Source organism: Bombina bombina, chromosome 4, assembly GCF_027579735.1.
Source record: "Bombina bombina isolate aBomBom1 chromosome 4, aBomBom1.pri, whole genome shotgun sequence".
Classification (NCBI taxonomy): Eukaryota; Metazoa; Chordata; class Amphibia; order Anura; family Bombinatoridae; genus Bombina; species Bombina bombina.
This window is the reverse complement of record NC_069502.1, coordinates 670,452,275-670,467,552: the sequence shown is the minus strand read 5'-3', so window position 1 is coordinate 670,467,552 and position 15,278 is coordinate 670,452,275. Positions and strand designations below refer to the sequence as shown.

The following is a 15,278-nucleotide window of genomic DNA, read 5'->3' as shown; positions in this document are numbered from 1 at the left end:
CTAACAGTGGACAGATGAACCCTTTCCAGCTTTATGCAATGCAACAATTCTTGATCGTAGGTCTTCTGAGAGCTCTTTTTGTGAAGGCATGGTTCACATTAACAGATACGTTTTGTAAATATCAAACTCAAAATGTTTGAGTGCTTTTTAGAAGTCAAAGTAGCTCTAACCCACACCTCCAATCTCCTTTCATTAATTGGACAGCATTAGCCTAGGGTTTCACATACTTATATATAACCTATATTGTGAATATTTTTTAATATCTAATTTTGTACTTTTTCAAATTCGTGTACACATTTTATTCCCTTGGCCAAAATTACAATGGCCATTTTCGTGTGCACACTGCTCAAACAAAGAAGATGGAACAATGTGTGCAGAGTACACACAGTGTATGGGCATTACTCATTATCACAGGTGGGGGAGAAGGCCGCATGGAAGGTACATGGAGTTAGACAACGGGAGCCCATGTTGACTGCAGGTTCACACAAGTGAGCCTGCAGTCAAGCGTTTAGAAGCAGTGGTCATCAGACTGCTGCTTCTTAACCCACAACACCACGTGTTATGTGGTATATGTCAATACCCCCCCCCCCCACCGGACTTTTCCAGACTGGGGAGATTGACAGCCCTTGCTGGCGTGGTGTAGCCAATCGCACACGTAGCTTATCTTAGTATGCAATAATAAATACGGGCAATGCCAGACGGACAGGGGCAAAGATGTACACTCCTATCTGACTGGTCTATAATAAAAGGTGGGCCAATGATCGTTCTTGATTAGCAAAAGCTATGAAAGTTGAATTTACTTATTTTTGCTAAAAATTCCCTCACATGTGTCTTTATACTGATTGATTTTTTATATATATATATTTATATATATATATATATATATATATATATATATATATATATATATTTGCATACAAAGAGAGAAGCGCTCTACCAGGAACGAACAACAGCTCAGTGGCTTGTTCTATGGCGATTTACCACCCGGAGGCAGCCTCTTTTAGACCAGTGTGCTTTTCACAGAAGAAAACTTTCCTGAAGTATATCAGTCTGATCCCGCCAAGTAAGGTCAGTCCAGCCCCGAAATACCAGGCAATTTTCCTCTGAACAAGGAACATGACAACCCCAGACGATCGTTTCGGCCTCCTATGGGCCTCGTCAGTGAGGTGCAGCCACATTCCTCTAAGCACACTGGGCAAGGAGTCCACGTCTGGTTTCCCCCATCACCCATAGGGAGACTTCCCCAGGGTCATAATAATTTGCATACAAAGAGAGAAGCGCTCTACCAGGAACGAACAACAGCTCAGTGGCTTGTTCTATGGCGATTTACCACCCGGAGGCAGCCTCTTTTAGACCAGTGTGCTTTTCACAGAAGAAAACTTTCCTGAAGTATATCAGTCTGATCCCGCCAAGTAAGGTCAGTCCAGCCCCGAAATACCAGGCAATTTGCCTCTGAATAAGGAACATGACAACCCCAGACGATCGTTTCGGCCTCCTATGGGCCTCGTCAGTGAGGTGCAGCCACATTCCTCTAAGCACACTGGGCAAGGAGTCCACGTCTGGTTTCCCCCATCACCCATAGGGAGACTTCCCCAGGGTCATAATAATTTGCATACAAAGAGAGAAGCGCTCTACCAGGAACGAACAACAGCTCAGTGGCTTGTTCTATGGCGATTTACCACCCGGAGGCAGCCTCTTTTAGACCAGTGTGCTTTTCACAGAAGAAAACTTTCCTGAAGTATATCAGTCTGATCCCGCCAAGTAAGGTCAGTCCAGCCCCGAAATACCAGGCAATTTTCCTCTGAACAAGGAACATGACAACCCCAGACGATCGTTTCGGCCTCCTATGGGCCTCGTCAGTGAGGTGCAGCCACATTCCTCTAAGCACACTGGGCAAGGAGTCCACGTCTGGTTTCCCCCATCACCCATAGGGAGACTTCCCCAGGGTCATAATAATTTGCATACAAAGAGAGAAGCGCTCTACCAGGAACGAACAACAGCTCAGTGGCTTGTTCTATGGCGATTTACCACCCGGAGGCAGCCTCTTTTAGACCAGTGTGCTTTTCACAGAAGAAAACTTTCCTGAAGTATATCAGTCTGATCCCGCCAAGTAAGGTCAGTCCAGCCCCCGAACCCACACCTCCAATCTCCTTTCATTAATTGGACAGCATTAGCCTAGGGTTTCACATACTTATATATAACCTATATTGTGAATATTTTTTAATATCTAATTTTGTACTTTTTCAAATTCGTGTACACATTTTATTCCCTTGGCCAAAATTACAATGGCCATTTTTTTGTGCACACTGCTCAAACAAAGAAGATGGAACAATGTGTGCACAGTACACACAGTGTATGGGCATTACTCATTATCACAGGTGGGGGAGAAGGCCGCATGGAAGGTACATGGAGTTAGACAACGGGAGCCCATGTTGACTGCAGGTTCACACAAGTGAGCCTGCAGTCAAGCGTTTAGAAGCAGTGGTCATCAGACTGCTGCTTCTTAACCCACAACACCACGTGTTATGTGGTATATGTCAATACCCCCCCCCCCCCCCCGGACTTTTCCAGACTGGGGAGATTGGCTACACCACGCCAGCAAGGGCTGTCAATCGCACATGTAGCTTATCTTAGTATGCAATAATAAATACGGGCAATGCCAGACGGACAGGGGCGAAGATGTACACTCCTGTTTGACTGGTCTATAATAAAAGGTGGGCCAATGATCGTTCTTGATTAGCAAAAGCTATGAAAGTTGAATTTACTTATTTTTGCTAAAAATTCCCTCACATGTGTCTTTATACTGATTGATTTTTTTATATATATATATTTATATATATATATATATATATATATATATATATATATATATATATATATATATATATATATATATAAAACAAGACAGCAAGATGTGTGCACTCTCACCAAGAGAACAGCAATTACCAGGTTACCAGGGTGCTCTAGGTATACTCAGTACAGTACTATATATATATATATAGTAACAAGGGAGAGCACTCTCACTCAGTATATCAACTTTACAAAAAAATCTTATACTGTGAAAGTAGTGACGTTTCGGGGACAAAGTATCCCCTTCCTCAGACACAGTGTATACAAAGTGCAAACAATATATAACAAACATTACACAAACCCCACCCCCCAATTAGGACCAAAAAAACACCAAAAGGTAGTCATGGTAACCACCCAATCACATAGTAAACAAATATAGTGTGTAGTTAATTACAGCAAAGCTAATGCAGAAATCTGTCTGAGCTTAATAATAAGTGCATGTGAATACGATTTATGTGACATGTATCATGTAACTAGATCAATATGGTCTGCATGAGAGAACAGGCACAACATAGAGGAACAGGCAAACAATGAAATGCACATTAGCATGTTAGTATGTTAGTATGCGTATCTTACTTTGACTGCAACTTGATCACTATACAGCAAATTTCATATACTATACAGACAATGCGAGAAAACCTTTGTGTATAAAAACATCATCTGTGTATAGTACGGATAAGAGCCTATGACAAGAGGAAACAATTAACAATTTTTAAGGGAGTTATCCTAAAACCAAAATATACTGCAAGGGGATAATCGTCTATTGGAAATAAATGATGTGCCAAATCAGTACATAATTGATACTGACCTATTATGTATAATATAAAATGGAGCCTATGGCAAGAGGATATAGTGGACCCTAAACTCAAAAATTTATACCAAAATATACTGCAAGGGGATTATTGTCTATTGGAGATAAATAATGTGCCAAATCTAGTACATGATTAATACTGACCTATTATGTATAATCTAAAATGGAGCCTATGACAAGAGGATATAGTGGACCCTAAACTCAAAAGTTTATATCAATGGTCTAGGACTCTCATTAGATTTAAAACAGATGTGGACCCTCATTGTTGATCCAAAAGCGGAATTTAAAGGGGCAGTATACTGTAAACTAGTTTTTCCCTTAATGTGTTTACAATTGCTTTTTTTACCAACTGCAGAGTAAAAAATGTATGAAAATTAGCTTTTCAAGGCTTATTTGTGTATATTAAAGCTCTGATTTTGTGTTTTGAAGCCACAACCTAATAAAATGGGTTGAACTTGTAGGTATAATCAGATCTCATTACTGTATCACATTGTGCACATATACCTGCTTCTTTATCTTATATCTGTCCTTAAAACAATCACCAGTACTTTTAGAGAACAATGGAAAATCAACATTGTATTACCTTATCTCTGCTATATTGCACTGGGAGTGTAATTTCTTCTGCTGGCTGTGTTTACAAAGCTTATCTATAGCTGGTACGCGCGGCCACAAACTTTCAGAATAGGTGGGGATACCACATGCTAAATTAACAATTTCAAATGCCAATATAAGGGTAAAGGAGCTACTTGTAAACAATTTAATACACTCCAGCAGGTAAAGTGAATCATTGGGAACAAATTAAAGGGGAGAAAAATTTTGAGTAAACTGTCCCTTTAAGAAGATCATTGATGAAGCAACACTTCAGGGCTATAATTCTGGTTGGATTGACGAGAATACTCTTAAGTATTTGAAGTTAGATTTTCCTTCCTGTCCTATACTCTATACGTTGCCGAAAATTCATAAGAACATGGAAAGAACCCCAGGGAGACCCATTGTCTCAGACCGAAATTAGATCACTTCAAGACTGGATGTCTTTGATAACTTGAATGCCCTTGACAACCCAGTGAAGTTCAAACTGAGTTATGATGAAAGAGCAATTGAATTTCTAGATTTGAAGATTTTCAAAAAAGAACAAAAAACTTATTGGATACTTCTCTCTACTGTAAACTCAGGGATAGAAATTCACTGTAACATACGACAAGTAATCATCCGACATCCCTACTGAAAGCAATCCCTAAAGCTTAGATGATTAGGGTAGCCAGAAATAACAGTGAACCATCGCTGAGACAGTCTCAATTGTCTAATATGGTTTGTAAATTTACCCAGCGAGGCTATAACCAAAGTAAAAAAATGGTTGAAGGATCCGAACTTACAGCTACTGATCAAGTTAGGGATAATATACCACGCCTAACGTTCACTACTACATATAGTCCTGCCACCAGTAATTTGGGCAAGAGTCTTAACCAGCTTTGGAATATCATCAAAAGTGATCCATCTCTCCCATTTAATCAATGGCAACACCCTAGAGTGGGTTACAAAAGGAATAAAAATTTAAAGGACAATCTAATGATTACTGACCCTTCCCATTGCTATAAGAAAACTAATTGGCTCCAACGAAATAAACAGGGCTGTTTCAGGTATGCAAGGTGTACGACATGCAATGCTATGGTACCTGGTTCTACTTTTGGACATCCACATACAAATAAGAGATTTTCTATCCGGCATTTCATCACCTGCACCACCACTTATGTGGTCTATTTGTTGAATTGTAGTCGTGGGAGATTTTACGTTGGTAAGACCTCAAATGATGCCAGGACACGGTTTGCCAACCACAGATCAGCCATCGGGACTGCCATAAAGAATAAGAAGAGTGAGCAGCCAGTGGTATATATATATATATATATATATATATATATATATATATATATATATATATATATATATATATATATATATATATATATATATATATATATATATATAGTTGTATACCCATCTGAGAGGAGAGGAGAGGAGCTTTTTGGACTATATACAGCGTGAGGAAACTTGACTGAGAAACGCATCGCTGTATTTTATCTGTGTGTTTAATAAACACTAGCTTTTAAATTTTTCTAAGTTACTTGCTATTTTTTATTCAACTTTTTTATTCACAATAACAAACCTTTGTTGTGGCTGTTAACCACACCCTGAACTCTTCAAGCAAGTTGAAAGATACACCATACACCTGGTTTCACTTGATCATGGAGGAGAGCTTGCCAGACAGCTCATAGGCTCTGGCCTGCCTTGTCTGCACTACATTACAGTGCTAGACCACAAAGCACACATCAGAGTGAAACACACTCCTTGCAGTTGTTCCTGTCATATATACCTGGAGAGAATTCACCGGACAACTCAGAGGATCCGGTCTGCTCAGTTTGCACTACATTACAGTGCTTGAATACATGTGAGTGTATTTGATTCAAAATTGTATATCTAGCATATATTTGCAGAATCACAATTTTAAAGGGATAGCGCCCCTATTTACACTTTTTTGTGTTAACCTTTTTTCCAACCTAAATAGCTTGTTGCTGTAATTTTGTCCATTCAGCAAGCACACAAAATGTTTGCAGAAGTTAAACATATAATAGGTGCAGGGCTGTAAGTCTAAAAACTACTTGCTCTATTGAAGTTTTCTGTTCTCTCTATTGATGCTATTTTTGATGTGCTGATGTTGAAAAAAAGAAAACAGTAAATATTTGGTTTAAGATATGAAGCCTGTTGTCTTTAATAAAATCTAGACTATTTGATCATACAACTAGAATAGTCCCCATTATCCACAATGGCTGGAGACTAGACACATTTTGCGTATGTATAATACGGTAAAAAAATAAAATCTTGAATTATTTTCACAAAGACATTTAAAAATTCTTATTGTCCTCCATTTATCATGGATAAACACCAACCTTGTGATAAAATATCTAGCCTTTTCTAAAATAACATGGCATATAGTGACACAGCTGCCAAAGTTATATGCACATCTTCAGATGAATACATTGCTCATAAACAAAGGCTTGAAAAAGCTGGCTCAGATTGTGACCGCATTTGTGAGCTCCTGTTAGTTTTAAATTGATGGTAACCCCCGTCGTATTCCTCAGTCTAGGGCTGTGTCACTAAATGTGAGTGTTTAGCAACAGGTGATGATTCTCGCAAGAGGATAGAAAAAGAGATGCTGTACGAATTATTCTTTAATATGACTATAATATGCCTTGGCTATATAAAAACTAGCTATAGACAAATATTCAATCTGGGTTATCTAACAGACTAAATTAATACTCATATCTATCAAATATTAGTTGACATAAATCATTTATTAATCACAACAAGATTAATACATACCTTGAGATCTGAAGGTAACAGATAACAATAGCTTCATACAAATTCAAAGCTTATATACACATTTTAAGCCAATCAAATTAAAGCATACCATAAATGAAAGGCTATCTTTATATATTTTAACTTCCTTAAAAGACTTTATAATTTTGGCTGACATATAGAAAATACTATTTTAACTTGTTTATGTGCAGTCAGTCTATTAGGGAGTTAATAATAATAATTTTATAGCTAGCAGTAAGTAGCAGTGTTTTGATTGACAACAGCAACTGAATGTACATGTCACAGTTTTACATACAGTGTCCTAAAAAAAGCATTAACCCATTACTAACTAAATTCTGACTAATCCTAAGTTATATTCATTTATAACTTAAAGAAATAATGATTTGGCGATAGATTTATAATTGTATTTTAGATCTAAATGTTTTATCTATGAAGAACATATTTAATGTGTAATTCTTCTTTAAAATAGTATATTTTATTCTAATCATGATTTTATAACTCCACAACCCCTTTGGATAAACAGATTTGGAATGTTAGCAATTTGTTAGATGGCATTTAATTCATCAGTTGTAATGAAGATGCGCTATAACTTACTTTTTAGTGTAGTTATGAGATTCAACCCACCCACTACAAACGTAATTTTTGTTGTGAGCTTAAGGTTTGAACTGTTCTCCAATCAGCACTCTAGCCGTACAGGACTTTTATTGTAGCTTAAGCGCTGATCTGATAACAGTTCAAACCATTAGCTCACCAAAAAATTACTTTTGATGAGGGAGGCTGGAGCACTGGGAATCTGAATTTCATATCTAAATTTAAAAAGCAAGTTAAAGCGAATCTGCGTTAGAACTGATGAATTAAACTCCATCTAAAATATTGCCTTTTAACACAAAGGGGAAGGTTTACCATTACTTTAATGTATTAAATGTTACTCAAGAACCAAAAGGACCAATTGCATTTGAATCAACTCTAGAAACTATACATGAGTAGTGGGTAACGATAGATAAAATAGCTAAAAAAAATTGTGTTCTATCTATGTATATAGTAAAAAAGTAAATCATTTCTTCCCAAAGGTGGAAATGTAGCATTCACAAACACATATAAAATTAAGTAATTTATCTAAATCAAGCTAACCTTTTCAGCAAAAACTGGATTCCCAGATACTTGACTTAAATGGATAAACTCCAAATGCAGAGTTCCAAATTCAGCCAGGATACTGCTTCCTCCTGATGCCCATGGCCAGTTGCGACCAATGCCACTAGATAAAGACAAAGATTAGACTAAGTTAGCTTATAAAACAGTTATTTTACATAGTAATCATTGGCTACATTTGTCAGTTTGTCAACAAAATATATATTTTTTTAAATAAAGTTCTATTAAGAAATATTGAAATGTTTTTTTAAAATCAAAATCTATAGTCAAATGATCACTTTAAAAAAAAAAAAAAAAAAAAGTTATATAATTGCAACTACTGGTGAGAATTTATTATAAAATAAAGGTTTTATAAATCCCCCCAAAATAATTAATACCATAATTACTGGTATTCAAATTATAGGAAAAACATGTAACATTGCGAAGTAATTAAGGGTACAAAGAGAAAGACTACATAATTATCTTTATAATGCTGGAGGACATTTAATTTACTATTGGACCATGACATGACAGGTCAATGGAGGTCATCTAATAAACTACTGTATGTAGCGTTCAACCCTCATAAATAAACTTATTTAGCATACAACCGCTAAAAAATTATACATTGCTAATGGTCTCACTAAGTCAACAGTAGCTTATTCTTTAAAATATTGATAATCCTTTTCTATAAATATGCTCTTACTAGAAATTAACAAAAATAAAGAGGGCTCACGGACCAAAACAATGTTGTTTTATTTGATAATATGGTTTTTTTTTTTTTAATAACTGAAAATTTTAAAAATGATTTCTTTTGACTCAAGTTAAACAGACATTAAACCCAAAATTTTTCTCTCATTATTCAGATAAAGAATACAATTTTAAACAACATTCCAATTTACTTTTATCTAATTTGCTTAATTAATTACATATCCTTTGTGGAAGAAATAGCATTGCACATGGGTGAGCCAATCACACAAGGCATCTATGTGCAGCTACCAATCAGCAGCTACTGAGCCTATCTAGATATGCTTTTCAGCAAAGTATATCATAGAGAATGAAGGAAATTAGAAAGTTGTTTAAAATTGAATGCTCTTTCCAATTGATGAAAAAAAAACCATTTGGGTTTAATGTCCCTTTAAGTCTAGTTACATATAAGAAAATTATGACTACAGGTTAACCCGAATACATTTATTAGGCAGAGGCATTTTGCTTTTTCAGTATATTTTTTTTAGTGTGAAACTGGCACACACAGATTAGAAATTGTCACACTCTAATTGACTGCACTACGTCAAAAAATGCTATCCTTAGAAAAAATATGTAATATAATGGTAGGGAAGAAGGAATGTTTTATTACAGTATTTTCAAGGTAAATGATAGCTAGAAAAAACTGCACTACGGCTTTAAAGCATGTGTGCAAAAGGCAAAACCCATTTCTGATTGGTTATGGACAACTAAAGCAAAATCTACATTCTGTAGGACTTTTATACGAGTTCTATACATCAGGCAGAAGGGACTATTTTGTATACATAAAGGTACAAATACATGAAACTCTCTTCAAATTAGCTTGAAATGTATTATTAAGAACATAGATTGGGACGCCAGACAGGCATTAGACGGTTTATAACACATAGAATACCAGACGCTTCGCACAAAAACCAACAGTATGTTCTTTTATGAAAGCAATAGATTTGGCAAGCTTTTAGCAAGAGCCCTGAAAAAAAAGAGAGATTAAAATCATACATTAACGAATTACAAACACCCAACCGCCCCCACACTTTAAAATCCACTAAAGATATCTTACAATCCTTTCATGGTCATTATTTCACTCTTTACAACATTCAAAAAGACACACCCTCTCAAGGCCCTTCCCCAGACCTGATTTCTTATATCGCCAGTGCGCAATTGCCCAGCATAACACCTGATCAACTCAAAACCCTCAACAACCCCATTACCCAGATTGAGCTCCTAACGGCCATTACATCACTTAACAATGGGAATGGCTTCACTGGAAAGTATAACCACACATTCTCCTCCCAACTTTCTCCATACCTTACTCAACTATTCAATGAGGTTACAGACACTAATCCATTCCCCCAATACATGCTAGAAGCACAGGTAGTAGTGATCCCGAAACCAGGCAAGCCTCCCACTACACCCGCTAACTTCTGCCCAATCTCCCTCCTCAACATAGACGTCAAACTTTACGCTAAAATATTAGCTACCCGCATTAACTCCATACTCTCGTCAATCATTCATATTAATCAGGCTGGTTTCACTCCACTTAGGCTAAAGACAACACGACTAAAATCTTACTATTAATGGAACATGCAGTCAACAACCATATACCCTCCGTGTTCATCTCCATGGACGCAGAAAAAGCCTTTGACAGGCTAAACTGGCAATTTCTGCAAGCGACACTCGCACAATTCGGCTTCGACCCAACCTTCACAGGTTTTCTCCCTTTATAACACCCCTCAAGCCAAAATAAAATTAAATGACGCCCTATCCCACCCATCAAGCTCACATATTAGACACAACACAGATATACAAGGGTTCACAATCACCAGCCAGGAATACAAAGCTACTCTTTACGCTGATGACCTATTCCTCACACTAACACGACCTCGCGACTCACTACCTCCCCTTATTCAGGCACTATACACCTACGGTATCTTTTCCAATTTCAAAATAAACATTACTAAATCAGAACTACTCTCACTTGGGCTACAAACAGATGAACTCGCCGCGATACAAACATTCGCACACTTCCGCATCCAGCCCCGCTCCATAAAATATCTCGGAGTCTATATTTCCCCATACACAAAAGTAACACTCAACACCAACTACAAAGTCATAACTGAAACAATACAAACTATGTTGCGATCTTGGAGCAATAAACCGATCTCATGGTTAGGCAGGATTAACTCGGTTAAAATGATTCTTCTCCCCAAGCTATTATACCTTTTCCAAACTCTGCCAATCCCAAACCCTAATACAGTCATACACAATCTCCAAAAGTCCCTCATCTCATATATATATATGGCAACATAAAAGACCTCGGATTGCTACCGCCACCCTATATCGCCCAAAGAATTGGGTGGCCTCGGGATCCCAAACCTTATCCACTACAGACTCGCCTGCTTCTACACCAGAATAATACACTGGTGCAGACACTCAGCACACAAAGAATGGGTTCTCTTAGAGCACTCATTATCCCGCACTTCACACCTAGGCAGCAAATGCTGGCTACCTCCCACCAAAAGAAATTTGCCCGCATGTCTACCAACAACCACCAGAGAAACTTTAAAACTGTGGGACACATCCATCAAACAGTATAACCACATCTAAACTTTACCTTCCCCGATGACACCCCTTTGCGAAAATCCAGATTCCCCAGTTCCATTCTCCACCCAAATAACCCAAACACCCCACATTGCAAACTCCCTGCCTAGTAATCATCCAGAACGGAAAAATCAAACCCCTAACCGAGCTCACCCCCATCTTAGACAGAATATACATAGAATGGTTCAGATACCATCAACTAGCGGATTTCCTCTCCAAACACCCTCAAAAGCCACAACTTTTCCGCTCTCCAACTAACTTTGAGAGTAGCTGTATTCATGGCACCCTTCACAAGGGCTTTCTATTTTTTACATACCAATTACTCATGCAACCAAACATGTCAATCCCCTCATTCACACAACAATAGGAAGTTGAGATCGGCACCTCTCAAACCCTAAAAGAATGGCAAAAAATCTTCTCCTACATGACAAAATCCTCTTCGTCCATTTACATAATGGAAATGAATGTTAAGCTGCTATATAGATGGTACTACACTCCCCACCGACTACACACCATTTTCCCTACACACTCACCGGAATGCTGGAGAGGTTGCCAAAATATTGGCACCCCCACGCATATTTGGTGGACATGACCAATAGCTCAGACATATTGGGAAGCCATCAGAGTTGAGTTCGAAAAGGTCCTATCCAAAAGCTTAAAGCCCGACATTTGGTTTTTCATCTTTAATAAATTCACCAAAATAACATGTAAACTTCGCCTAGCTCTACTGACCATCATGACAAACTCTGCAAAACGACTAATTCCCAAAAACTGGAAATGTAACACTCTCCCATCTATCCATGTCTGGAGAGCAACAACCACCCAATCCCTCCAACTGGAAAAATACTGTTATGCTCACAACAAGCAGATAGCCGATTATCATTCGATCTGCTTCTTGTGGGAAGAATACCTCAGTCAGAAACCCCCCACACCCAAGACTAACACCCTGCCATACCCCCTCCAAACTCAAAACCACTGACCACCCTTAACTAGCAGACCCGAAGCTTTATATCAACACCCTAATCCTGACAGAAGGTCATCCTAGAAGCCTGACATTGAATGACACAATAGTTTTTTCTCTGCAGGAACCACACTTGTTTTTGTATACCGTGTCTTTTTTGATTTATTGATTTTATTTCTCTCTCATCTTGTTCATATAACTTACTTATGCAACCTAAAATTGTACATTTAGTGGAAAATATACTCACAACAAATTTTTGTAAAATTCAATTGTATACCATGTACATGGAAAAGACACCACTATTACAACGTTGCGTATGTAATTACAACTATTCTATATTGTATTTAATGATGATATGTTACTCAATAAAGATTTTGAAAAATAAATAAATATATATTTTGTCATTTACACGCAAAAAAATAAATATATAGATTGGGACAAATTGAATATTAAAACTCTGGTAGGAAGAGCAATTATTTTATGTGCCTTTTTTCCTGTAAAATATTTTTTATACTTCAATTGTTTTCATATGTGTTTTGAGTTTAAAGGGACATTAAACAAAAAAAAATTATTTAATGATTCAAGTAGAGAATACAATTTTAAACAACATTTCAATTTACTTCTATTATCTAATTTGCTTCATTATTTAGATATTTCTTTGTTGAAGAAATAGCAATGCACATGGGTAAGTCAATCACACAAGGCATCTATGTGCAGCAACCAATCAGCAGCTACTGAGCCTATCTAGATATGCTTTTCAGCAAAGTATATCAGGAGAATGAAGCAAATTAGATAATAGAAATAAATTAGAAAGTTGTTTAAAATTACATAAATAAAGAAAATATTTGGATTTCCTGTCCCTTTAACGTTAATTTAAGCCTTTAAAACACAATAGTTAAAAATGTGAGTCAAGCAGCTGCAAACCCAGTGATATTTTTGGAGTGAATGGCAACTTTACAGACATAACTAATCTGTCTGTGTTACAGAATGCAGCCAGATTACAGTATAGCACAAAATATACCCAAACGAAGACTCCTGAGAATCGCTGAAGAGAACATCAATATCTCAACCAAAACCACAACCTTTAAGACAGTGATCATGATGATGCTTTTAAAGAATTGTGAATTCTACTTGGCTTTTTCTATTTCATTTAGTTTAGTAAATATGATCCTATGAGACTAAACACTGACTGCACGCATTTAGACATTTTGCATACGTAATGACTGTTTATAGAGCTAAAATTGCATCTTTGTAAAACAATATATAATTACAAAAAAACATTTTGAAAGCAAATAGAAATGTAAGTGCAAAACTAGTGGTTTACAAGAAAGTCAAATTTGAAGAATATTAGCAGAGTAACATATAAATTTTATTGCTCAAAAAAACATAATTTATGTAAGAACTTACCTGATAAATTCATTTCTTTCATATTAACAAGAGTCCATGAGCTAGTGACGTATGGGATATACATTCCTACCAGGAGGGGCAAAGTTTCCCAAACCTTAAAATGCCTATAAATACACCCCTCACCACACCCACAAATCAGTTTAACGAATAGCCAAGAAGTGGGGTGATAAGAAAAAAAGTGCGAAGCATATAAAATAAGGAATTGGAATAATTGTGCTTTATACAAAAAAATCATAACCACCACAAAAAAGGGTGGGCCTCATGGACTCTTGTTAATATAAAAGAAATGAATTTATCAGGTAAGTTCTTACATAAATTATGTTTTCTTTCATGTAATTAACAAGAGTCCATGAGCTAGTGACGTATGGGATAATGACTACCCAAGATGTGGATCTTTCCACACAAGAGTCACTAGAGAGGGAGGGATAAAATAAAGACAGCCAATTCCTGCTGAAAATAATCCACACCCAAAATAAAGTTTAACAAAAAACATAAGCAGAAGATTCAAACTGAAACCGCTGCCTGAAGAACTTTTCTACCAAAAACTGCTTCAGAAGAAGAAAATACGTCAAAATGGTAGAATTTAGTAAAAGTATGCAAAGAGGACCAAGTTGCTGCTTTGCAGATCTGGTCAACCGAAGCTTCATTCCTAAACGCCCAGGAAGTAGATACTGACCTAGTAGAATGAGCTGTAATTCTCTGAGGCGGAATTTTACCCGACTCAACATAGGCAAGATGAATTAAAGATTTCAACCAAGATGCCAAAGAAATGGCAGAAGCTTTCTGGCCTTTCCTAGAACCGGAAAAGATAACAAATAGACTAGAAGTCTTACGGAAAGATTTCGTAGCTTGAACATAATATTTCAAAGCTCTAACAACATCCAAAGAATGCAACGATTTCTCCTTAGAATTCTTAGGATTAGGACATAATGAAGGAACCACAATTTCTCTACTAATGTTGTTGGAATTCACAACTTTAGGTAAAAATTCAAAAGAAGTTCGCAACACCGCCTTATCCTGATGAAAAATCAGAAAAGGAGACTCACAAGAAAGAGCAGATAATTCAGAAACTCTTCTAGCAGAAGAGATGGCCAAAAGGAACAAAACTTTCCAAGAAAGTAATTTAATGTCCAATGAATGCATAGGTTCAAACGGAGGAGCTTGAAGAGCTCCCAGAACCAAATTCAAACTCCATGGAGGAGAAATTGACTTAATGACAGGTTTTATACGAACCAAAGCTTGTACAAAACAATGAATATCAGGAAGAATAGCAATCTTTCTGTGAAAAAGAACAGAAAGAGCGGAGATTTGTCCTTTCAAAGAACTTGCGGACAAACCCTTATCTAAACCATCCTGAAGAAACTGTAAAATTCTCGGTATTCTAAAAGAATGCCAAGAAAAATGATG

General features: G+C 36.8%; 1 protein-coding gene across 1 annotated transcript in view; it reads right to left on the bottom strand.

The window, feature by feature from the left end:
• Positions 1-15,278, bottom strand: part of MAN1A1 (mannosidase alpha class 1A member 1) — a 692,509-nt gene that overhangs the window by 154,663 nt on the left and 522,568 nt on the right. The window contains exon 6 of the mRNA XM_053710788.1: positions 8,165-8,288. Within this exon, the coding sequence (XP_053566763.1) occupies positions 8,165-8,288 (124 nt within the window). The remainder of the gene's footprint in view (positions 1-8,164; positions 8,289-15,278) is intronic.